Raw genomic sequence first — 25788 nt, 5'->3', positions numbered from 1 at the left:
GCTCTTGTATTTAGTGTCCCCTTGTAAGCATTTTACAGCCAAGGTGTTTGGCTAATTTAGGGACCTTTGGTCTTCCCCTGGGTGGCCTTTCTCACCACTGTGCTCCTCTGAAACTGAGACCTCATTCAGAGTCAGTGGGTGTCAGAGACTGTGAGGAAGTTCTGCGCTGTCTGGACTGAAGCATGTGCCTTTGGGAGGATCTTCTGTTGTGACACTGACACTGGCAGAGGCCTCAGCAATGGCTATCCCAGTCTTACATGGGTTTTTTGCAGCTGCAGCACCAGCTGGGTTGAATGTGTTCTCCCTGTTTTACTTCTTCCTCTGTGGCAGCTCCCCATGAAATTATTTATGGTCTTGAGTAAGAAATGAAATGTTGTACTTATTTTAAAGATGTCCTTAATAAAGTGTTTTATATAGATGGTATTGGACTGAAAAAAAAAAACAACAGAACATTAGTTTAATCTGGTGTATTTTTGTGAAGAGGAAGAATTTGGCCTTAGTTTTGAAAACAGTCTTGACCTCTAGCCTTAAAATACTCTCTCCCTTAATGCATTGTATTGCTTTCTCTTGGTTTCATCTTATTTCCATTTCTTTGTCATCTGATATGATTTTTTTTATTTTATGAAAAGAAAGAAACAGTATGGAAATGACTCCTAGTTATGTATGTGTGCAAAAAAAAAGTGTTTGCATGCACAAGGAGCTACTCTCTTACATATCTGTGCGAGCTATAAAGGTCTTCCTTTATCATCCAAATATTTCTGCAGAGTGATTTTGCTGTTAGTACTTCAGTTTATGCAATGACACATATATTTATGCAAATTTAAAGTTTATCTTTGGAGTTTTCTTTCTATAGTTAGGCAAAAAATCAGCATCCATTAATCATGTGTCTTTACAAAGTGGAGTGGTGTGTCTCAGTTTCCCAAAGTTGGCTGGAAGTTAATAGGTAATTTATCTCTATCAGTTAAAAATGAAATTTAGGGTACTAGTTTGATGCAGGTGTTTCAAGTTAAGCAAGATGAACCCCACCTTTAATTTCTGATTTGATACTCACCTGAGAATATCAAAGTGACTCTCATCTAGGCCAGGGAGCATACCTTTGGAAAGAGCCCTTGGCATGCTTGTTCCAAGTGGGAATTCAGCATTTTTGGAGGGCACATGAAGCGAATTTGAAAATCTGTCCCTAAGCACTATTTCTTTGTTGACTGCCTTACTCCTTTTTGCAACATCTTTTCCTCTTGGAGGTGCTCTTCATGTGTGCTCTCTGTAGGTTTTACAGCTTCTCCAGTTCCTAGGAATCAGGAATACAGCAGATGGATTCTCAGTGTCCAGCTCGTGGACCTGTTTTAGCACTAGGCACAGCTGGAAGAGGTGCCAGAGAGGTTTTGGGTTTAACAGCTCACTGTTTTGGTTAAAATGTTTTGATTCTAAAACTTAACTGGGTTTAATAGCTTCTTGTGTCTTTAGTTCAACTGTGCATTAAATGAGATGAAAAAAAAATAAGGATTGATTCTTATTTTGAAGCTAATTATTCCTTTTTATAAAAAGTGCTCTTTATTAAATATTTCTAAAGAGAGCAATATTGTTTTGGTTAAAATGTAAGCAAGAAAGAATAGGGATTTGAAGTAAAACCTAAAAGAAATGTGATTTCCCTAGAAATGTTCAGAGGAATTTACTTAATTGCAACCAGAAGTTTGACCTGGAAGTGTAACGCTTTGACCTTTTAGCTGTCTGGCTTCCTAAATGTGTTGTTTTGCTGTCTTTAAACTGTGAGAAAATCTCTTTCATACATCTTTAACCCTTGCCTTCCCTAAAAGTCTCAATAAAAGTCTGCAAACAATCACCAGCAAAAGAAAAATCATCATGATATTTTAAGAAAAGAAAAAAAAATCGTTGCAGCTATGTATTGAACATTGAAATCCTTTTTATTTTCCTTTTAACTGGAAGTAATTGAGGGTATAATTTCACTGTTAAATATGAATAGGAATTTCTTTTAAATTTTCCATGCTACCATATTGCACAATAATACTCTCCTTTGTTCTTAAGTTTCATTATCATATGACCAAGGTAGAAATTACAGCTTTTAAAATTGCAAACATTTTTGCGGGTTTATTCATATTTGGAAAATTTTTATAAGCCTTTATGGGAATCTTTCCAGATAGAGATGGAGGGCCAATTCCTGAAAAAAAAAAAAAAATGTGCCTCTTTTCTCTATTAGTAGTTTAGTGGGAGCAATTCTGGGTATTTGAATTGCCACTGAGTACCAGGTATGTTGTGGTTATTATGCATGAAGTATTTCTGTGCACTACAAAGGCACAGTGGCAGAGCACAAACAAAACTAACCCAACAAAGCTTTGCAGGGTCCGTGCCTTAATTTACTAAAAAAAAAAAACCAGAGATAATGAAATAAAAATTTAGTAGTGTAGAAAAGAATAAAGACTTCTACTTGAAAATGGGAGAAAAAAAGTCCAGTGTAATCTTGACTTTGTTGTGGACTTAGAACTTGATGTATCCATCAGCTTCAGAGAAATCAGAGATGTTCTAATGCACAGCAAACTGCACATGTTCATAGAGAAACATTCCATATTCACTGTACAAATCCATGTTTAAATGCCAAAACTTGCTTTAGCAGGAATAGAAGATGACAGTTTTGTGATTGTTTACTGAGTATTTCTCTTTATCCTTTAATTAAGATATTTACTTTGGTGGGGTTTTTTTCATGTGGAGATATGTGGATCATAGAATATGGGCAATGTCTGTCTTTTGTCTGCTGTTTTCTTGCCATAAGAAAAGACAGGATTGTGGAGTTTGGTCTTTTGCATTAGACCTTAAATTTGCTATTTAGTTTTGAGGAAGAGGATGTTCTGTGTACTTTTTTATTTTATTTTTTTTTCACGTGGCATCTCTTAAGGTGATGTCAGAAATGAAGGCTGCTGAGCTGTGCCATTCAGGTGGTCCCTTATAACACCGTGTTCTTGAGTGAGCTAAAATGAGTGGTTTTATACAAATCACTTTGCAGTCATTCTCCAGCTCTTTGCAGCAGAACCAGAGCTGAGCTGGTGGCAGTAGGCAGATGATCACAGGCATGGCTGTTCTTGGTCTCTTTTGGTGGTATCCTCTTTGCATCAGAGCTTTTGAGAGCCGAAGGACATAGAGACTTCTTTGGAAACAGAGCCTTTCAGCAGCTGACTTAATTAGGGTCTGTTTGCCAGCATTTAAAAAAAGAAAATATAGAAGGCTCTATTGTGGTACTTTCTACCTATTTGCTATGCTCCAGAATTTCCTTCTGTTCTGGGTTGTTGCAAATCTAACAAGTCTGTTGTGTGAAAAGACAAAAACCTGTGAACCTCTGGCACAACTTGCTTTATTCACACAACAGCATGAAACTGCAGGTTCAAGTCCACACATGTCTCTTAGAACTCACATTCTTTTGAAGTGTCCTCTAGATGTTAGGGTAGAAAAGGAGGTTATGCCCATCAATATCTACCTCTTAGCTCCACTGGGATATCCTAACAGGAATCCTCAAAAAAAAATATTTTTTGCTATATATCAAGATCACCTTTGAAAGAACTGTTTTCATGTTTAAGCTGCTTCTTTAAAGTTCTGCTGAATATACCTGCTCCTCGTTGCTTTTTCCCTCTCATTCTTCCCCATCATATCTCCAGTGGCAGTGTTGGACTTTTTCACAAAGCCCAGAGGTGCTGTAGCCCTGTGATACAATACATTCCTGACATTTTTGGTGACCCTTACCTAGAGACTGTTACTGGTGGAAGATGAAAGTCTGGGCATCTGTGGGAGCTTTAGGGTTAAAAGCCTTTCCTCTTGGGGGTAAAAGTTTTGCAGAAGTTATTTCCTATTGCCAGGGAAAAAAGAAATAGAGCCTGGAAACCTGTGAAAGGTTTGGTTGACTATTTAAAAATCTTTCAGCATCATAATATTAGCACCAGTGATTTGGCTGTTCTAATGAACAGCAAGAGGAACCAGTCATGTCTGATAAATTCCAAGAGTCTCATTTCCACATTTTGGTTGAGTTTTTGTGCTTGAAGAAACTTTGTTTTGTCGAGATCCCTCACACTTCAAATATAAAATCTTCCATTTCAAGTACTTCATGGCATAAAAAAATTCCATGCAGCTCATGGATTTTTTTCAAGGAAAAACCACAGAGACAGGCTGAAAGGACATATTTTGTGAAGGAGGCATGTGCTGTATTATGCATTCCCTAGCATGCTGAGTCAAACTTGGGTCCATCACAGTGTCTGTGTCTCATTTGAGCTAGAATCTGCGTTCCTTTTATCACTGTGAGGAGTTCAGTGATGTGAGTGATTGGCCCATTTGGGTAGAGCTGTGTCTGGCCAGTTGTGGGATGTCCTCATCCCGATGTGCTAAAGTGGCACTGGAGAGTTTAACTGAACTCCATCCAGTACAGACACTTTGAAGATACTTCAGCTTCTCCTGGGCTGCTGACTTGTCAGACAGTGTTTACCACAGGGTTTGTTTTCCAGTTCTCTCTGCCTTTTGGCTGGTAGCAACAGATGCTTTTCTCAGCCTTTCTCTTGGTCGTTGTGCTCATTCCAGTGGTTAAAGAAGTCCAGGCACGTGGCTTTCTCTGGAATACAGAGTAGATGTTCAAAACAGGGAGCATTCCTAAATAGCTTTCAGTTTGTGCCCGTCACATGCAATTAATAATGTTGTTATTGAGTCTGAGAACAACAAAAGGGTGAAATGAAATCTTGTGTTCTGTTGGAAAACAGTTGTCTGTGGTAAAGGTGCACTGACCATCAAATCTATTGCTCTACATTTATCTGCTTGAATGCCTTGGCAGGTGCTGCTGGCTGTTACTGCTCATACATTATGAATGGGTATGGATTTTCCAGGAATGGATCAGCCTTCTTCTCCATCCTTAAGTATTAGTGAGGGGAAGATGGTCTTTTTTCTTCAGAGCTGGTGTGTTCCCAGGACCTCCATCAGAGACATTAATCATCTTGCAGCCAGATGGTCTCAGATGTGCTTTTCTTCATTCTTTCCTTCAGAACAGTACTGACAGCCAGTCTAAGGAATGCCTTATCCTGGATCCAGTTTGGCCAGGATAGTTCTGATTTTGCAGTGAATTCCACACCTCTCCTGCTAGAGGAGAGCCCTACAACCCTACTGTAGGATTTTACAAAATGTTTCAGTCCAGTTTTGCAGTTTGTGGCTCATACTCTGAATGGTTTATACAGTGGGCTGTGTCCAGGATATCCAGGTTCTGATAGCAGGGAGGATTCTTCTAGGCCTTCCTCTCTTGATCACACTCCTTGAAAGGTTAATGTCTTTCTTCCAGTCAGGGACCCTGTTCCCAGGTAAGAACTAAATCTTGTCCCCAGGTCCTTGGTGGGAAGGATTTCTCACCTATTTGTGTTGGCAACTGGCCTGTGTTCAGAAGATTTAGCAGGTAGAAGAGCAGCAGTAATGCTAAAAACTGGTGAAAGAATAAGGTGAAAAAAAAAATCAGCAATCTAGTTTTGTCTGTACTTGGTTTAAGATACTGTAAGGCATCTGGAAAAAGACAAAGGCAAATTCCATCCCTGAATTTATTTGCAGGTACAAGAGTTGGTAAGGTCAGACCCTGCAGCAATACTCACTCAATGCTACACCCAAGTATTTTTTTGTCCATTCTTCAGGTATATCAATTTAATTTTCCTTGGGTATTAAACTTCTTTTTAGAAAGCTTATGGGCTTGATGTTATGTTTATCAGTAAACGTTTTCCTGTGTACTCACAGTAATCATCCTCTTTGAACTGAAGGCAGAGTGTATGGAAAGAATGTATGCCATCCTTACATGTTTCAGTTGTTTAGAAGCCCATTCTCTACTGTATAAAAGTTTGAACTGGGTGAAGATTCGTGTTTAAAAAATATCAGGTGGATTACAGAAAAAGCTTTGGAAATCTCAGCACCATTTGGAAGGGATGTCATGCATCTGCTGTCCCTATCTTAGACTTGGTTTTAAACTTAAATGCCAATATTTTATTTGAATCTCTTCCTAATTAGAAATGGCAGACTACTGTACAGCACATGGTGTGGAGTTGGACATTTTTGGGAAGGAAAGCTGCACAATTTACAGTAGGTTCAGAATGAAATGTTCCCTTTTTTGTTTTGTTTACAAATGATCAGGACTTTTGATTCTGTGGTGAATAATTTTAAGTGGAGAAATATGAGTGCTAAAAAGCAGTGTAATAATATGTCTGTAGAGCACTTTGAAGATGAAAAGCTCTATATACTGTAAACATTATTACTGGTATAGCCTATTCTGTGTGGAAAAATTAATCAAGCGTGAGCTAAGTGTAGATTTTTTTTAATGTACAATTTAGTGTTTCAGAAAGTCTAATGCACTCATGTATTTACTTTCACATTGCAACATTATACATTTATCCTCTTATATTTTTAATGTGTGTGTTGCAATGATTTACTTCATTGTTACTTTCCAAAAGTAGAGTCCATCCTAATCCACAACAACCATTCAGAAATTTGAAGTGTTTAGGCTGGGAGGGAAAATAGGTACGATATAAAAATACTGTGTGATGAGAAATAGGTGCCTGTCAGATATGGAAATGTTTTGGGGGCAGTTGGCCTTAGGCTTGTGCTGTGGCTTTGGACAAGACTGAAGTAGGGAGCCAGGCAGGTGCCAGATCGTGCTGGGGAGTGAACACCTGCCAGGCTGCTCCAGATAACTCAGCAGCTCAGAGGCATTTTCCCAGGCTCCCAGCTGAATGGTCCATAATAGCCGTGGGAGAGGGCTTCCCACTGCTCCACACTGCACCACAGCCGCCTCTTGGCAGCCTTCTGGAAGCTCAAGTCAGCCTGGCTGTGTCTCCTTTGGAAAACAAGTGTCGCTGGATAGTCTTACAGGAGAGTTGGTGTTTGATACTTCCTCTCGGTGTCGTGGGACTCTGAAATACAACAAGCAGGGCAAATTACTGTTGCCTTAAAAGGCAGCACTCACTGGTGCCTATTCCCGCTGAAACTGAGCTGTGGCTTTTCTAGAACCACTTTTATGCAGTCTCCTTTTGGGTTTCAGGGTCTGTTTATTTCCTTAGGGTTGATTTGTTTGGTTGGTTTTGTTTTTCTTTGTTTTTGGACCCTGGATCTGATGATTTAGAGTGCCCAGTTTTGAAACAAGAAAAACAAAACCTCAAGTCACTAAATACAATTTTATTTCTGCCTGTGTGCTGGTAATCCACAAAGGGAGTTTGTCTGTGTTGGATGGTGAAGAGGAAAGTGAAGATGGGATCAACTAAGTTTGCTGAGCCGAGGATGTGAGAACTTTCTACATTACTGGAAGAAAAATTGTCTGTAACTGAGGTTCAAACTTCTGTGTTGTGCTCAAAAGAATTTAGTGATTGAGCATTTGGTACATAGCAGTTGGTCTGTTCTTCCATGAGATCATGAAGAGTTCTAAACTCATGCTGAGTGTGTAGAAAGTTTAAAAAGCTGTGAGTCGCATGGGATTCTTGGATAAGAAGGTTTTCTTGTGGGTCTTATTTTTAAGTTTCTTTTTTCAGGAAGCAGAATAGTTAATTGGATAATATATTTCCCCAGAAGGAAGCTGAAAGAGGATATCACAATTTTTATAGTTCTGCAATAACTTTGACTTTAAAGCTAGGGGAGTTTTTCAAACTCCAGATGATTACAGAGTAAATCATATGCATGTACAAGAGGGTTTAAAAGCATTTAATGAGTGTAGCTGCGTGATACTTTGAAAATGCAGGTATCTTAAATGTAGTACATCTTAATATTTTCTCAGACTTAGCAACAAGTAACAGCATATATCTGTTCAGGCCTTTCCAGCAAAATAGTAAATAATCATGGAAACTAAAATGATTTTTTAGTGTTGGTCCCTCTGGGCTGAGCTTATTAGCTCAGGTGCAATTCCCTGTGAAGGGAATTATAAGACTTTCAGACTTGAGTTGATGCTGCAAAAATAGTTTGTAGAGGTGTCTTGATCTCTTACATAATTATTTTGTCAGATCTGAGGTAGGTTCTCTTCCACAGAACAGTAGCTGGCTGAATCAAGGGCCTCTAAGGAGAATTTGAAACTGTCAGTCAATCACATGCAATTAAACACTTAACCTCGCAGAGAATACCAGGACAGCAAGAAAAATAAACAGATATAGATGTCACTGATCTATAAAAGAATTTCAAGAACGAAGTGTCCTGCTTTTCCTGTGAAAAACAAAGATTCACGCTTTTTCATTCTAGATTCCTATAAAAAAAAACAAACCAAAATGTGTGGAATATCACCAACAAATGGAGGTAGAAAGAAAAACTTTTAATATTTACTGTCTGAAGATTTGTTTTCCAAGTTGTATTTTTAGGAATGCTACTTTCTCAGCTTTCCAAGGTCACAGTGGAGAATGTTGTTATCACACTAATAACTTATTTATGTACAGGGCAAATTCTTTGATTTGACTAAGCCTACTAGTGGTGATAAAGAATTGTAGATGCCAAACTGGAAATAGCTGAAAGTAATTTTCCTTAATTGTTCTTTTAAGTAAACAGTTAATAAAGCTGGTGGATTCCATCCAAATTTTTCTCTAGTGCTCATCATTTTCAAGGGATGGTTCAACTTGTCACATCTTGACTCGATCTCTAGAAGGAAGTCAAATTTTGGGTGTCTTCCTGAGGGGAAGGAAAAAAGATGGCTGATAAATTTCAAAGGGATTGATTGTGATTGATAACTGTAGTTCTTAATGAGAGCTCAAGAGCACTCGGTGAGCTCCAGAAGATCTTGTAGAAATAGGAGAGTGGGAGACCCTTCAGTAGGACATGTATTTATACTTACAGATAAGGCATGACTTGGCACTTGCTCAGTAGGGATTGAGACTGCAACAAGCAAGCTTTCCTTCTTTTTAATTGATTAGATTATTAAAACAGCAGTACCACTTAATATTCTAACTTATCTGTGCTAATTCCACCTAAGGTAGCTGACTGTCTTCAAAGCATCAATAATTTAAGTCTTGCATGCCCCATCCAAGTTAGGGGAAATATCACCAACCTTCTTTCACGCTTGGATTTCGGTGAGGTGCACAGGGAGACTGGGGAGGATGAGTCACAGGTGTCAGCTTTTTGCACTTTCAGTGGGAGTCAGGTTGCTTCATACCTTCATGAATGAAGTGCTAACTGATTTACCAGGGTCATTTGGGAATTTAAGTAGAACAAAAGTAGAAGCTGATTTCCTTGGTCTAAGACTCTCTCAGCCATAATATAATCTTTTTTGTCCATTTCCTACTCTGCTGATGCACAAGGATTTCTGTCATTCTTGGTAATAGAAACTAGAATAGAAAATAGAAAAAGCTTCTGGAGGTTACAGGTACCTGCGGAGTCAGCCAGGCCAGCTGGGGCTGGAGTTCAAATGTGGGCATTTCTCACCTCATTCAATGGAACTGTAGAATTAAACCCTTTCATGTTTGGGTTTCTTTGTAGTTATCTATTTATTTATTTTTTTCTACCAGGTCTGTCACCTTCCCCTAGAAGGCACTCAAGTAAATGGGTATCTGTAGTGTTCTTGTAGAATGTGTGTGAAAACATGACACCACACTATTAAACAAATGACACATCTGATCAATTAAATAATTCCATTTCTGTGGTTGGATTCCAAAACTTGGTGGTTATTAATTTGTGTTGATTTTTTCCCTGTTTCAGGCACAAATTTCTTGAGAATTTAGCAGTTTCTTTTGAAAAATATTCCATTAAAGTTACTTTTCTCTTTGTACTGTTGAGCTGCTGCTCTTTCTCTCAATCTGGTTTTAGCAGATGTGCAGCACTTTGAGACCAGAATGCCCAAGATACCCTTACACTTAATATTATCCCTTTGTTTTATGTTGCAGCCAACAGTTTGCACATTACTGCCTACTTTATGAAGAGATGGGTTAATCTCCGTTGTGCTCTAGGGAAACGTTATCGTGGTAAGAAATCAGTTTCTTACAGAGTTACTTAGAAGAGGAAGAAAGGGAACATAACTACTAAGACTTTGTCAGATTTTGGTCTACTTAAATCAAAATTTCTTCCAGAGCTTGGGTTTTTTGGTGGGGTTTTTATGTTTGTTTTTTACAAAGAAGATTTCCCAAAAACAAAAAATAAAAAGAGTGTTTCTTGAGATAAGATGGATTTTTTTTTTTTTTTAAATTTAATTTTAAATTGGTGTATGCCTTGCCCCAGGGTAATCAGCTAAGCCCCACCAAATTCTGTAAGTATGATGAGACTCAGCATTTTCCTGAGTCTCTGCAGGGTGAATCAAGCAGAGGTTGCAGCATGAATCACTTCATTATTGCTCAGTGTCTTGTGACATCAACATGCAGTACAAGTGTATGCAGGAAAGGCTTTCGTTCACCTCACAGCTATAAAATCTTGACGTAGGTGATGTCATTGGACCAGATCTTTTCTTCATGTTTTCTCTAGCCAGGATGCTCTGGAAGGAAGGGAGATCAATCCTCTCCTGTCAACAGCAACGCAAAGGAGCTGTAACGATCACTGCCCTCTGCACCAACCTCTTGGCATCAAACAAAAAAAACCAAAATCCTTAAAAATACTGAATAATTGAATGGACATTTTAAAATAATTTACTGTTTTTCATGATATTCATAAACGTTTAAATATGTCTTCAAATGCCAACTGGTTATTTTGTAAGTCCATACTGGCTGAAGAGATCAGTGTTAAATGTTTCATCAAACTTGTCCTGTTAGAATAGAATTGCAGAGTGTCTGCATTGGAATCTCAAAATTGTTTGCTGTCTATTATATTTGAACTGTTCTAAAGCATCAATGGGTACCTAAAGACACCTGCATTTTACTAGCCAGCAGATGAGATTGTTATAAAATGTAACAATAAAAACATGTTACTGGAAGCAACTTGTCCTACTCTTCAGTTCTACAAAAAAACATCTGTGAGATCAACCTCATAGGTTTTTTTTTTCTGCAAGCCTTGTCTCTTTCTTGTCCTGCAAAAATAGAGTATTATGGCTTTGTTCTGAAATACTAAAAACTTTAAAAATGATTCTCTTTTTATAAAAACAAAACAAAACCCAGCAACAACAACAAAAAAATAGAGCTGAAAATATGAAGATACTGATCTGGAAATAATTCCATAAATTAACCAGAAAATATCCACTTGTGCTCTTCCCATAGTATTGCAAGTACTGAATAAAGCTTTGTCTCATCTGTTCTAATCTGAGAACACTTCAATTTTTAATCCTCTCTAAAAAGAAACTTTGTTGTGTTCATAACAAACATGTGATCTTGAGTAAAATGTGTAATTCAGTAGTAGTTAACCAATTTGTTTAATGACTTAAAAAATCTCTGTAGTCAGAATGTGAAACACTCTGCCCTGGCCTTATGCTCAGGTTTGATGCCAAGCCCTGATTGAATGTTGTTCTGGGTTAAAAACCTAATTTACAGCTTTTGTGATGAAAAGACTCATCACCAGAATAGCACAAAAGAAATCCTTCTTAAGTGGTTTGCCTGTTGGTTCTGTCTGGTCCTCCTGTCCAGGGGTGCAGGTGGACTCATTTGCAACCATGACTGTCCTCTTGGGAACTCAATTTATTCTAGTTATTGATTTTTTGGAATGCTTTATAAAAACAAAACAAAGGAGGAGTGGCATGTTGAAGAGAGTAAGTAAGAAGCTAGAGGGGTGCATGAAATGAGTTAGTGTGCAATTAAAAAAATAAGTCATTTTATGTATTAAAATAACATGTATGTTGTTGTTATGAGTGGTTTTGAAAGTGGTTATGATTTTTTTAATGCTCTTTTCAATTCTTTTTATGTAGACCTTCGTGTGTTTCCAGAGAAGTTTATCGTGTGTGTCAGTAAACTTGACTTTGATCCAAGTGCTTGGACATGTGACAGTGGTGGATTGGTAGGTACAAAACTGTTCTATAAATTTTTGAGGGTTTTTAATAGAAATGAGGTGGATGTTTATATATATAGATATAGTTATTCAAGTATTTGTTGCGGTCATCAAAGTCATGTGAACAGTTGAGCCTAAATATTCAAAAGGGCATCCTGAAATGAGCCTAAGGCAGGCAAAAATGGGAATTTTGAAAGCTCAGCATTTTCTGAGCCTTATAGGTCTTGGAGAAAAAACCCATGTGTTTAGAAAGGGTATGGTTTTAGCACCTTGATTTAAGGATTTTTTTCCTTTATATTTTATCCTTGTAACATTTTTACTTTCCAAAATTATAACGTAGCTGTTTTCAATGTCCACAGGTTTCTTGTATGTTTTCTTAGCACTTGTTCTACACAGCCACTCAAGCGGACCAGTGCTGGCCCTGCTGGGAAAAAAAAAATCCCCAAACATTTATAGAGGAAAAGGCACTGGTGTGTGGTTAAATACCATAAGCAATTCTCCTTAAATATTTCATCCTGAAGGCTTCATCAGGGTCAAAGGCTTCTGAATTTTATCCTGCAGTTAAGTGCTGATGGTCTCAGGAGTGCTCACATAGGCCCAGGTGCTGCTCTGTGGCTCACACTGAGGGTCACAATTACACCCTGAGGTCTGGGTGGATTTTAGGAGTTGATCTTACACGCATTAAAGTGTATTTGACCCTTGAAAAAACGTGTTTTCTTTTACTCGTTCAACTCCTTTTTTTTTAAATACCAGGCAGGGCGTTCATATTCATAGTGCTAAATGCAGATTTTCTTGGTGTCTTGATGTACTAGCTTGGTACATACCCTTAAGTGTCAAAGTATCAAGCAAATGTTTTTTGCACTCTCAGAAAAAAATGATCTTCCTGCTCTAGAAGTACTTTGCTCTTCTGAAACTTATTACTTTTTCAGTATTGTCTGGAAAACTACTTATTGCTTGAAGTAGAAAATTCAATCTCTGTATTTTGGCTGAGAAATAATTATGGGGTTCTTTTCTTGCTTAAGTAACTCTTATGAGATATCCAATTCCCTCATTTGGTATTTTTAATCTTTCCATAAAATAAGAGTTGAGAAGTTTTCTTTAGTTTTTCTTGTGATTTTGTGTGGGAAGGAGAAGGCAAATTTAAAAATTCGATGTTAAGGACTTCAGCTTTACTATTTCAAAATTGGATCCTGATCTGTGGAAACTCCTTGTTGTTTAAAAGGCAAGTTTAAACACTTTTATATTTATAAAGAAAATATCTCTTAGTGAGTTGATAACCTAATTGATAATAAAGTGTTGGGAGTTTGCTTTGCTTACAGATGCAGTGTGTGTGCACAGACCTGTGCACACAGGTTGGTGTGCACGGCTGGGATGGTCACTGTAGTGTGTTGGTAGGAGGGAGTAAGAGAAAGCTTTCCCTAAGCATCTTCCCTGGTCTGAAGAACTTGGCAAGATAGGAGCAGACCCTCAGCAAATGTTTTGGAGCATCTGTTTCATTCTTACCACTCAAAGGGTCCACTCTAGACTGCTTTGTTGTTCCGGGATTCCTACAGCACGTTAGGACCAGATTTGTCATATACTCCAGTTGAGTATTTTGCCAAACTGGGGGAGTGTTTGATTGCCAGTGAGAGTTTTTCAAGTTTTTGGCACTCCAGAAGAAAGGCAAAGAATCTGTACTTTGTGTGTGTCTGCTTTTCTCCGTGCAGTTGAGCCATGAGTAGGCTGGAATTCTAAACTCTGCCCTACAGAAGACCACCCAGAAGACCTTTTTGTTGATACACTCCGCAAATTCTGTCATGGGCTGAAAATGAGGCTGTGTTTTGTTTTCTTCTGTACGTTGTTTGGGTTTGAATAATGCCACAGTGTTGCATGCAAGTTCTTTTAAACCTTTAATCAGCTCACACCCTTGGATTTGAGGGCCTGTTTGTGTTTTACAAAAGCAGTTAGCTGTACATTAATGGAAACTTTGTCACTTTCCTGTGTTGCTGTGACTGTGATTGACTTTGTCAAGACTTAGTGATTATGTATTACTTAAAACTGTTTTCATGCTGGTTTATGGTCTAGGTCAAGCTTTCATTCCTGAGCTCTGTCAAGACAAATAGGGCTCAGTGTTCCCCTTTCCCATTACCTGGAACCAGTTTTATGTCAGCTTGGTGCACGTTGCCTTCACTCACCACAGATCTCTTCCTTCACCTGTCTTCAGCCCTTTATTCTTTGCCTTTTCACTGCTTTTTAGGCTGTTCTGTGTATCTCTGAAATAGGCTGTGCTTAAACCACAGGTTTCAAGGGATGTAGCTAGCTGTGAAATGAAGTTTTTATGTCCTGCACCTTAGGAAAGATTATAATTAGATTGCTTTTGAGATATTCACAAGCACAAACCTCAGCATCAGTTTCTGGGAGAACCAATTTTAATCCTTCTGTGATGCTTCATGCAAGACTAAGGTTAGGGTGGGTTAGACAGTCTCTGTGAAATTAGCTTTAAGCATAAACTAATAAAATATTTGAGAGCACCTCTAAGGAGCAGAAATAAAATAGAAGAAAATCTATCGATATGTAATTTTCTAGGATATACTTATAAATGGGTGTATCTGTGGTTGTGTTTAAAACTCAGGCTGCAGGCAGTAATAAGCATTCTGGAAGAAGGGAAATCTCTAGTAAAGAAACAATATAGCTAGTTATTGAAATTACATAAGCAAATGGGAAGTCTTAAGGAAAAGATGGAAGAATAGGCTGAGTGATTAATGCAAAGTTTAAACATAAAACCATTGTTTCCTGTTTTATCAAACTGTGTTTATAATCTTGAATAGTTTTATCTTGAAAAGAAGACAGATTTGAGAACATGGCAAAAGAGGAAACTCAAGGAATTATATAAGACCTCTGGAGAGATTAGTCATCTTTGTCAGTGACGACATTTTCTCGATTATTATCATGTGGAGAGCTAAAATGGAAAATTGGAAATGGATTATCTGGAGAAATGGTGGAAATGGAAATGGGTGGAAGGCTTATGAGCATTTGAAAATGTGCAAACAATGGAGTATTCATTGATAACCACATCAGCTTTATACCAGAATCTTTGAGAGGAAGCACTTCTAGGGCAAGCATGTAGGAGGTTAAGCTAAAGATGATGTTGAAGTGGAAATTTGAAATTACTATTTGAGTAAAATCAGAAAAGAAAGTGGGGAGTAGGAGATCCTGTCTTGATTAAAAAGGTCTCGGGATTTCCACTGAGCCTTAAGTTACAGAGGATAATATACAAAAATAAAGGTTCTTTCCCAGCAGAATATTGCTCTTTAAAAACCAAACCAACAAAAAAAAACAAACTCTCACAGGTATACATGGAGAAAAAAGTTCTAAATATGTGCCTGGAGCTTTTTAAATCCCCAGCAAGGGAATAAACTATTTAGTCTTCTTCATACATGTCTGATTTATAAATTGTGTCATTGTAATACTCTTCAGGAGCATTAGAGAATTCTTATTCTTAAAACTCTTAAGAGCCTTAGTGGCAGAGTTTGCTTGGGTTTTGGTTATGCTGGGAAGAGGCTGCTGGTTCTTTCATGCAAACATGAAACTTAGCTGTAATTAACAGATCTGTCCCACTGGAGTGTATGCTACTGGAAGAGTGTGTCTATTGGAATGTAGAATGAAAACTTCAGATAGCAGCAATTTGTAAAGATTAGTACAGGACTTTATGCAGAATTTAGTTATCTTAAATGCTTTAAAGACTTATTGTTAAGTGATATCAGATTGGGTAGGGGAAAAAGGAAATGCTGTGAAATAGAATTGCACAATTCACACTGTAAGTACAAATCTTGGCATGTCTGTATATCTATATATGTGTATAAAATGTTACAGTGAAACTGCTGTGCTGGTGGGCTACCACTGAAAAGGTCACTCCACATCCCCTCTACATCCAGCTACATATTCCTTTCCTTTCTGGTTACAATGGACCAAGTGATTCTTCAGTTGAGAATGAATTAGTTCATTGACTTGATCTAGCAGAAAATTATTTATTTGTTAAGTTTCTCTGTTTTTCATTGGAGGGTTAGTTTTCCATCATGTCAGTTCACTGAACCAACTCATCCTGTACCCACACACTGGCCAATTGTGATGCAAAAAAATGTTGTAGGAGCACACAGCCAGGATTTGGATGAATGGAGCCAAAGCAACCTTTAGGAGCAGCTGAGATTTACCTGGGTTTGAAAGTAACATCCACAACATGTTAATGACACATTTCTTGTAATATTTGTTTGGTTGCTGGTTTTTTTTTATGTCACTATCCTTTTTTAATGTTTATAAAATCTAGTTTTCTGGGATTTTAGATAATGTATTGAATTCTTTTCAGTCATTATAGGAAACAGGAGAAAAACATTAAGCTGCAGTTGGTAAATATGAACAGGGTTCATATTTCCTTCAAAAAGGTAGAGAGGGGAAACTGCAGACTAATGAACTTTATCCAAATGCCACATGAGGGGAACAGGCAAAGAATTGCTTGGGTGAGTTTCACTTTTGACACTAAGCTTCTGTCACTTTTTTTTGGTTTTATTTTTTACTCATCCTTCATGTTCTGTGCTCCTCCTGCCTTCACTTCCCTGGGCATTCTTGTCTTCAGTGTTTGTCAGTGCTGGGGTCATTCAGTGATCCCTCTGAAAACAAGGGGTGTTTTGTTTTGGTTTTTTGTTGTTATTTGTGTGGTTCACTTCCAGCCAGATCCCTTTGCTGTTGATCCTTGGCAGACCACGTGTTGGGTAGGGGTGAGATTTCTCTTTCATTGTTGGTAGCTTTAAATTAGCTTGAATCATTAGGCTGCTGTCTCTGAGAAACTGCATCCCAGAGTAATGATCCTGAAGTCTTTGACTCGGTCATAAAAAGAAAGCTACAGCAGCTTTACAGTATTCCCTTTTGTCCCGGCTGTCTGCCTCTTCTCCTTGGAGATTACCACTCCTGCAGCAGTGTTTGCCAAAAAGGCTGTGTGCCTGCATCTCATCTTTCTGTGTATCACGGTCTTGTGGATTCATGCACACCGAGCTTCCCTGGATTTTAGACTCCTGCACTGAATTGCTGGTGGGAGCAGCTGCTGGGGCATGCGTGTGTGCTCCTTTCTGCCAGCTCTGAGTGGGGCAGGAACCTCCTGCAAAAGGGGAGGGAGGAGACCTGAGAGCGGTGATGCTGTGAATTGCCTCAGTGAGATTTGTCTGAACTTGTCAGAGTTTCTTCTTATAGCTTACAAACTGATTTATTTTCTGCATGGCAAAAGTCTCACAGCTGTCTGCTGCATTAACTATCCAGAGAAGTGGACAAATGATGAAATGAAAACTGACACAATTATTTCAATTAGTCAAGACTAGAGAAGGCTTGGGAGAATTTCAGAGAAGCCTCCCAGAACTGGTTAGAGAGGCACTAGGGCTATAAGTGAAAATCATCTGTTGATAAATGCACTGTATTTTCACTGAAAAGAGTAATTGCTGTGCTCGTGCAAACTGCTGAGTGAATGAATTGTGTGATCACTGGAAAAAGGCCAAGATATTGCTACAAGGAACTGATTGGAAAACCTTTTTCTGTAGCATTATTTATCTGAAAAGCAGAATATTAGAATGGAATATATGGAATAAAATAAAAAGTAGTATTTATTGACTTAAAGCCAACAAATAAGTGGAATACATCCTCAGTAGAAGTGTATCTCATTATGCAAAATCAGGTGAAGCAGAGCAGAAATATAGATGGTCCTGTAGCTGCAGTATAAATGATTAAGGTTGTAAAATGATTTCCACATGAAGCAATCCTCAAAAAGTAGGGACAAATTGAGTAATCTTTTACTCATTTTGGTAGTTGCTTCTTCTATGAGTGCTCCAGTTGATTTAAATCTAACTACTTAGCAGTGTTCACAAGATCCCATTTGTCAAAGCCTTGTGGTTATTTAAGATATTATCATCTGTCATCATCCTTTCACCTCCCTCATTTTCCTCTCCCCTCTCGCTGTTGCTGTCACAGCTTATGCTGGTGGTTCATGTGGATTTGAGCTGATTCTCTGCTCTTTCCCCTCCACAGACTTGGAGAGGATGGGCACCCCTGGTAGAGGGGCAAGGGGAAGGCTGGCAGGGAAGCAAAGCTTTAATTTAGCTGTGGTGCATCAGTGAGATTTTTATGGCTCTGGGATTTGAAAAGGTTTAACTTACTTAAGGTTTTGATAATAATTCTTGATATTCCTGTTGGGCAAAGGATATTTGACAGGACTTCTAAAAATTGTTTTGAAGAGCAATCTGTTCCTCAGTCTTCAGCAGAAATCTCTTAGAACTAATAGGAAGTTCGTAACTTGACTGAACAGGAAACTGAAATATATGATGATAAAGTTCATGGCAGGATGTTTGAACAATCTGTAATGATTTGAAATTATTTGGGGGGACAGATCCCCAGTGTGGGCTCAGAAGTCCTGGGAGTTTTTGGGGTGGGTGTACTGGTGTTGGTTTTGGAAACCAAGCTAAAACATAAAATTGTTGAACAATAATTATTTCCTGAGCTGTGCAGTTCTTGTTTTACATATTCTGGTTTTGTATAACCAGTGAGATCAAGAGTATTAGTTATTCTTTACAAGATCTCCTCCAGGTGTTACTGCATATTGTAATCGCATAAAAAGAACAAAAGAGCATAAAATTGATGTGTTTTTTTTCCCGTGTCTATCAAGGTGTTGAGCATCTGAATTACACTGTATGCATCATGTACTCTAAGGATTATTCTCTCTTATAACCCACACTATGTCTGTAAGGGAAAATGCAAAGTTTGCTTCAGAGTTGCTGAAGTTGAGGGACATCTGCACTGGCTGGCCCTGATACCCAGGGAGGTTTGGTAGGCACATAGAGGATCCTCATGCCAGGCTGTGAAAAGCTGTAGTACAGGAATACAGGAGGGCCTGTTTCAGATATTCTCTCTAGATTTGTAAGCTGAAGAAAGGGGTCAGGTGCCACATAAAATTGCTGTTCCTTTATTTTATAAAAATCTCTTTCAAGCATGAAATGTGTGTCTTGCATGCATGTCCTCTTCCATAATTACTGGAGTCAGGAACATAAAAATTGATGGAAATGGCTGGCTGAAGATGTATGCTTGTAAGACATTGATTTCCTTTAAAAAGGTAAAAATTCACCGTTAATATGCTTTAGATTTTTCTTCAGTGTCATTGAGAGAAGTTATTTTGGTTGAAAAACTGTTGCCTACTTCTCAATTTCTTATCAGTGGACACTTCTGAAGATAGAATCTGAGTCTTGTAGCATCAGTATATAAAATCAGAATAATTAATAGCTCAATTACTTAACATTAATTTTAGCAGTTCTTGCCTTCAAGCAAATGCACACAGCCTGTGTCACGTGCTGCTCAGTATGTAAATAAATCAGTTGTTTCAGGAGCACTTGTGTGCCTTTAGAAAGTGTGATGGGACATTTTCTCTCTGTGTTACACATAGGTCTGAATTTATAAAAAGGCTCCCCTGCAACTCTAAGTTTTGGGAACACATTTCATTTGTTCTTTGCCATTTATAGCAGGAATTCTTCTGTTTTCTCTTCTTTAGTGGGTGTTCAAATGCAAATCTAGAGTGCTCTGAACTTCTCACACTCAGAGCAGTCTGGGATTCCTCCTATATGTGAGTACAGTTAAAATCTGAACCAAATACTTCAAAAGGAAGGAGGCATTTTCCTCATAGAAGACATATGCTTTAAGCTAATCTGGCGATGCCTGGGGGACCTTTGGAATGTTTGTAATTGCCAAGACTTATGTATTGAGTGAGAAACTTGGGTTCACACCTTATGTTTTGAGAAAGTGGAATGTGTATCACAGGGCCTTGTAACAGATTGGGCCAGTGCTTGGACTACATAGTACAGACCATAGGATCTCCTGATGAGCAGAACTGAAAATCTGTGATATCAAATTCAAAGGAATTTTGGTGGTAGATAATGAAGACTGTACTGATCCAGGAGTTTGATTTTGCTTTGTGTGCTAGGTCATGGGAAGGTTGAACAGTTCTGCTCCTCCTGGGCAGATGCAGTTAGCTCTGGTTGTTACATTCTTTTCAAGATTGAAATTGGAGTATTTTTGAAAACCACCAGCATTCCTTAAAACTACCTCTTTCAAAAGCAACACCAGTATTCCAATGTAACGTGGAATGATCCTTAATGTTTTTTGCTGGAATTTACTGACTTATAGAGCAGGACAGTCAACTTTAAAATATAGAGCAATATTCCACAAATCCGATCAAGGAACTGTATTTCACGTTGAGAATAATATCCATTTCTGTACTTGGAAAACTCCTGCAAGTGTTTTATGATGTGGTTGGAGTTCATAAGTAGAACTGCCAGAACTGATGCATCACTACATTGGAAATGCAAAAAAATTTGCATCTTGAAACTGTGGGAAGCTTTTCCTTCATGTGGGTTGGGAGAGGGCAGGAGACGAGACCCAAAGTCCTGTCTCTGTCACTTTTTTATCAGTTAGATTGTAATATCTGATTCATCCTTCCCTCACAAGCCTCCTCACTTGCTTTAAGGAGCCCTTTTTGTTTATCAGATTGGAAGGAGTCCTGTCTGACCTCTCTGATCTGTCAGTCATCTGTTAGGACACCTCTGAAACCTAAAGGTTATTTTTGATGGTTGAGCTCATGATACATTTTAGGATGACAGTAAGAGAAATCATGCAATTGCAAGCTTACATAAAGCTCCCCTAAATAAGTGTTTCTGTCTTATTCATTTCACTAATTTTATTGTATGTGCCTGGGATAATACTTTTAGTTCATAGCTTTGCCTATATTATTATCTTTATAGTCCCTTCCCATTTGGCACCATGATATAAAAATTGATTTCTTGAACCCATTGATGTATTCTATTAAGTATTTTTGATGAGCCACATTGATAAATTCATTTTAAAAACAATGTGTTTTTTATTATGGGGTTGGGAACCAGACATGAAATTTAATTATCTCTTAGTCTTACTTACTTGGTACATAAGCTTGTTACACTGAGAAGAGTAAGAGACAGCTAGAAAGCATGACACCTGAGAGGCAGGAAAGGCGGGCAGCAGTGTTCACTTCGAAAATTTTCTTTCAACCCACTATTAGATTGGAAGAAAAAAAAAGAAAAGAGTGTTTGTATGAGTACATTGTCATACTGGAAAGGCCAAAGCTTTCACTCTGCTTCAGGGTAATTAGCTGTTCCTGCAAGTGCCCATCCATGGGTACTTTAAGAGATATTTAATGCTGTACTGCTGAATTCAGCTGTCCTGGAGAGAGCTGGAGCTGGCAGTGACCGTCTCTTTTACAGTTTTGAGGGTTTCTTTTTCAGCTTGAATGAGTAGTAAGGGGAGTAAGATAGGAAAAAAAGAAAAGAGAATCTTCAATTTATAAACATTACAGGAAGTATATTCTGTACCTAACAACATTTCTAATGTTTCTCTGTATGCTTTGATGGAGATTTTTCTTCCCCCAGACATCTCGTTGGAGAAATATTAAATTTCTTAAAATCAGGTTTGGGGAGGCCAGTGTTGTGAGCAGGTAGGCTGGTAAGACTTTGTAAGCTTCACTTCTGCAGGCACTTCCCTGCAGTTTTTGTGACAAAAAGGACTGAGCTTACCCTGGGATTTTAAGAGCACATATTTCTAATAGAACTTGGCAGTTCAAGGGCTAGAGAAGCATTTTAATCTTTTGTGCCCACCCAGTCTCTATACAAATGTAAATATGGTCTGTCTTTAACAATTTGCCAAGAAATGTGGTTTTAATTTGTTAGCAGCAATCCCACTCCCTGCAGCTCTTTCAGAGTCGAGTCGCAAGTCTGGCGGTGCTTTGACGTTTTTCTCTGTCATGGTGTCATTGTTTATATGATGTCTGCTTCTGCTGTCCTCCCTTTTATGCCTGGAATATTTTTCTTTAATTATTTCACTGCCTAAAAGGAATCTGGGATTACTAGACAGGATGAGAGCAGATTAGCTTTTTTTCTTTCTTTAACAAGTCCTGAAGTTCCCATAGGAAATAAACAGTATTCCCAAAACAGCCAGTGTGTTTTATTTTTTTTTTAATTAACTAAAATGATTAAGTCTAATAAAGAAAATAAAGGAAGTATCACCAATAATGGCTGTGTGTCTTAGTAGTATATGGAGTGCCCGCTGTTGTTATTTATGACTCTCTTTGCCTTCTATTGTGGACTTATTCCAGCCTTAGGGAGTTTACATCACTACTAATAGCAAAAGGCTCCCTGGTTCCCACAGAGTCTTTCAAAGCCTGACTCATATGCCTTATGTTAATTGTTCAGCTCTCAAAATACAGCACTTACAGGGTGTGGTTCCAAGGGGAAAATCTACTGTACTTAGAGGGCATGTTCAGAAGTGTTTCACATATAAATCATTTTGATTTTTACTTTTTTTGAAGCCTTAACCCTTTCTGTCACTGCTTTGTGTGATAAGTTATTTGAAAACAAAACAAAAGGTTGATGACAGTGCAGTGAGGGAATGTGTTAGCCCTGCAACTTGGGGCCATTAACTCCAGCCTGACTCAACTCACAAGTGCCATGACTTTGGCATCCTTGCCTCTCTGTAGGGTCTGCTCCTCACAGCCTGGTGGGACCATCCCAGTCCTGCAGGGTCCGGAGTCAGATGCGAGTTAGAACTGGGGTTTATTCCTTATCTGCAGTAGGGAGTACATGGGGACAGGAATTATCCCCAGTCCTCCCCTGGATTTTGTACCAAGGGCTCCTTTCCATGCATTGCCTACCACAGTGACAAGAGTTGCCTCAGGGGGCTGCTGATCCTGGCCTGGTCGGCGCGTTGGGAACTGAAGAAGATTTAACAGAATTAACCTTACCCGTTTCCACTCAGCAGGAACTCAGATGGGCTCTGGCTCTCTGGCCAAGTACAAGCACTCTCCAGCTGCTTTGATGCAGGATGATTGTGCAAGACCCTTCAGCCTCCAAGTTGTATGACTGTTACTGGAAATCAAAATAGTTTCTACAGACTTTGCAGTCTTTGCCTTCTCTTAAAATTAACATAACACTCGAGTATCTTAATAGCATTTCTGTCTTTAATAGCTTACAAAGTATTAAAATATATTTAGTCAAATTAGGGGAATCTACCTCCAACAAGAATAGAAGCAGCAATTAATCCCTCAGATTAAACTAGTTAAGCTTGATTTTTGAGTATCACATTGCATGCATGCTCCATGTGTTTTCTGCCTGCTTTTAGCACACTTGTTGCATCATGAGTGAGCAGATCTTCATGCAATGCTCAATGCACACATTTGTGTAGCTTGTCTCTGGAAGGAAGGCTCAGGACAATGGTAGTTTTTTTAAGTGCCAAAATGGCTTTACTTCTTTGCCTATGCTCCTTCTGCTTGCAAAATAGGAAGCTGTTTTCACTGGCTGTTTCTTTTGGAAAGAGCATGGAGGTGTCCATCCCTCCCCCCCAGTGCCCTGTCCTTTAAAGCAGAAATAAAAATGGGCAGAGCTTAGTCTCCCCTAAGTGACAGGTTCCCGAGGGGTGTTCCTGGCAGGGGTCATGTCCAGACTTTGGCCTTATGGCTTTCTCTGTGTCCCTCATTTCTTCCACACCACCTGGTTCCAGTGCCCTCTCTTCACCAAGGAATGAGCTAAAGCAGCACTCCCTGCGTTTGGGGAGCCCCTGTCAGAGACTGCATCACAGAGGCTGAGGGAGAAAAGTGCTCTCAAAGGCAAGGAGATGCACAAAGCCTCTTCTCTTCTTGACTTCACTTCTTTTTCCTCTCCTCCACAGCCTCAGAGAGAATACTTTTTTGGATTATGCAGTAGTTAATGGTGAAATCATCAAATGGCCCTTCTCTGATTGAGATTGTTTCATTGTGAAAGGAAGTGCTCACAGCTTGAAGAAAAAGAGCATTTTCCTTCCCTCCCGCTCGCCCCAACCTCGTATTATATAAAAGGATGGTGCTGCTGTTAGCTGAGACCAGAAAGAATTCCCCTGTTGTCCTGTAGTAGCCAACCACTACAAGCTGCAAACGTTGAAATGTTAGAATTAAAAGTTTTAACCCTTGCCTTGTTCAATGAGCAAATAACACTGTGTATGTTTTTTTGTAAGTATGGAAAATTATGGGAATTCCTCTGAGAATAAGTGTATAGACCACTGCGCCAGTCAGTCTCTTCAGAAAAAAAAACTGACAAGCATGCTCCTGTCTGCAAGAGAGATTCCTGGCATTTGTCACAGTTTGAGCCACAAAGATGTCAAATATTTGCCAACAGTTTCCTCAGATGGTTTGGAAAGCTACGTCCTTTACATTGCAGTCTTGTTTGTTTGTGGTGTATTTTAGCATACGAAATATGTTGCTTGGGAGTCAAGGGGAGTGAACTGACTAGACTCCCAAATATGAAAAGATTTAAAATAATTGTTTCTTTTAGACTGCTCAGATCAAAATAATAAAGAACAGCTGTAAATTTTAGTATTAGAAATTGAGCTTTCTGTTGAATAATCATAGCTTGATGTGTCATGTTTTAAGACTGTATTTTCTTTTGGAGCAGAAAGAAGAACTTTCCAATGGGACGTCTGAATATTTTACTGAATCAGCTGAGAACAAGAAGCTTAAGCTTAGTCTGAGTGAACAAATTAAGCAAGACATCCTGAGAAAAATGTATGCCACTATTCTTTCTAAGCTTTTGAATTTATAATTGGTAAAATTTGGTTTGGTAGAATCTAGCTTATGTAATAAAATGTTAAAGAATATAAACTACTTTACAAAAGATTGTTTTAAACTACTGGAAGATTACTGCTGTAGTGTGGATAAGCACATAAAATGATTGTTGTTTTTCACAGCATGGAGAAAGCTATTACAACCCACATAGATATCACACATAGCACTCAGCAGAGTCAAAACAGGCTGTTTTTCCTTGAATGAAGCTCTGAGCCAAAATAAATATGTGATGCTTGAATCGGGTGAAAAACACTTCACAAATATATTTTTTGTTCAATTTGAGAATCTGGATCAATAGTCAATTAAAGAATATCCCTGGCAGTGGATGGGGAGGATGAGCTGATCAGCTGAACTTGTCACTGCTCCATGTGGTACCAGGACCATCCCAACTTGTGTGAGCTGCCAGCAGCCCCAAATCACCTGTGAAATCAGGGATTTGCTGTGAGCCCTGGCAACTTTTCTTTTTGCCACTGTTGTATCATCTGTGTTGTCTTTAGAAATGAGATTAGTTTTGGAGGTGTTCCAGCTCTACCTGTTTTGGATGAGCCCTCTTTGAGAAGAGTTAGGTGTGCTGTCCTGGGAGCTGCTTGGCCACAGCGGGGCAGCAAAAGTGGTCTCAGCTTGGGGCCGTCTCTGGTAACATATTTAGACTGAAAATGAAGTTTCAGGACTTGGGCATAAAGTTCATCTTATGGGCTGTGTGAAATCCAGATCCATAGGTAAAGGCACTGCTGAGGAGTGTTTATGTACTGACACTCCATCAGGTCCCTTGTGATCCCATTTTCCTGTGTAATTCCTTTTAGAATATCATCTACTTGCATTACCTAAGTCCTTGCCAGATGAATGGGCTTGATACTAAATGAGTAGTGGTTAACTTAAAGCAATGCTTTGAAATGTCCTGGGAAAAATTCCAGAGGAACTTTCTAAAATAGAGATTAGGAGCTCTCACACAGAGACGCACTCACTGCCTCTCCCCGCCTGCCCCCTCTGTCCTGTAGATATGCATTATGCATGTGGATATATGGGAATGGTTTGCAATCATTTAGGCACTTAGGAAATGCTATTTTATCTAACCAGTTCAGAAAGGAATTCAATATACTTCTGCTCTGTTGACCTTTAACATCTGTAATGAATCCAGTTTTGCCTCTTGGAAAAGAGTGTGAATTCACTCCTTCGTGGCTTAGTCATTAATAAATAGGGTTCTCCCCTTGCACAGTGGAAAATCAGATGGA

At 38.7% G+C, this 25788-nt stretch overlaps 1 protein-coding gene across 4 annotated transcripts in view; it reads left to right on the top strand.

Moving 5' to 3' along the window:
• Nucleotides 1-25788, top strand: part of SLX4IP (SLX4 interacting protein) — an 83305-nt gene that overhangs the window by 43649 nt on the left and 13868 nt on the right. For all 4 annotated transcript variants that reach the window (XM_058833878.1, XM_058833880.1, XM_058833879.1 and 1 more), the window contains 3 exons: nucleotides 9861-9938; nucleotides 11798-11886; nucleotides 24387-24496. In XM_058833878.1, the coding sequence (XP_058689861.1) occupies nucleotides 9861-9938; nucleotides 11798-11886; nucleotides 24387-24496 (277 nt within the window). The remainder of the gene's footprint in view (nucleotides 1-9860; nucleotides 9939-11797; nucleotides 11887-24386; nucleotides 24497-25788) is intronic.

Source organism: Poecile atricapillus, chromosome 3, assembly GCF_030490865.1.
Source record: "Poecile atricapillus isolate bPoeAtr1 chromosome 3, bPoeAtr1.hap1, whole genome shotgun sequence".
NCBI classification, from domain to species: Eukaryota; Metazoa; Chordata; class Aves; order Passeriformes; family Paridae; genus Poecile; species Poecile atricapillus.
The sequence above is the reverse complement of the archived record's forward strand: the minus strand, read 5'-3'. Positions and strand labels throughout refer to the sequence as shown.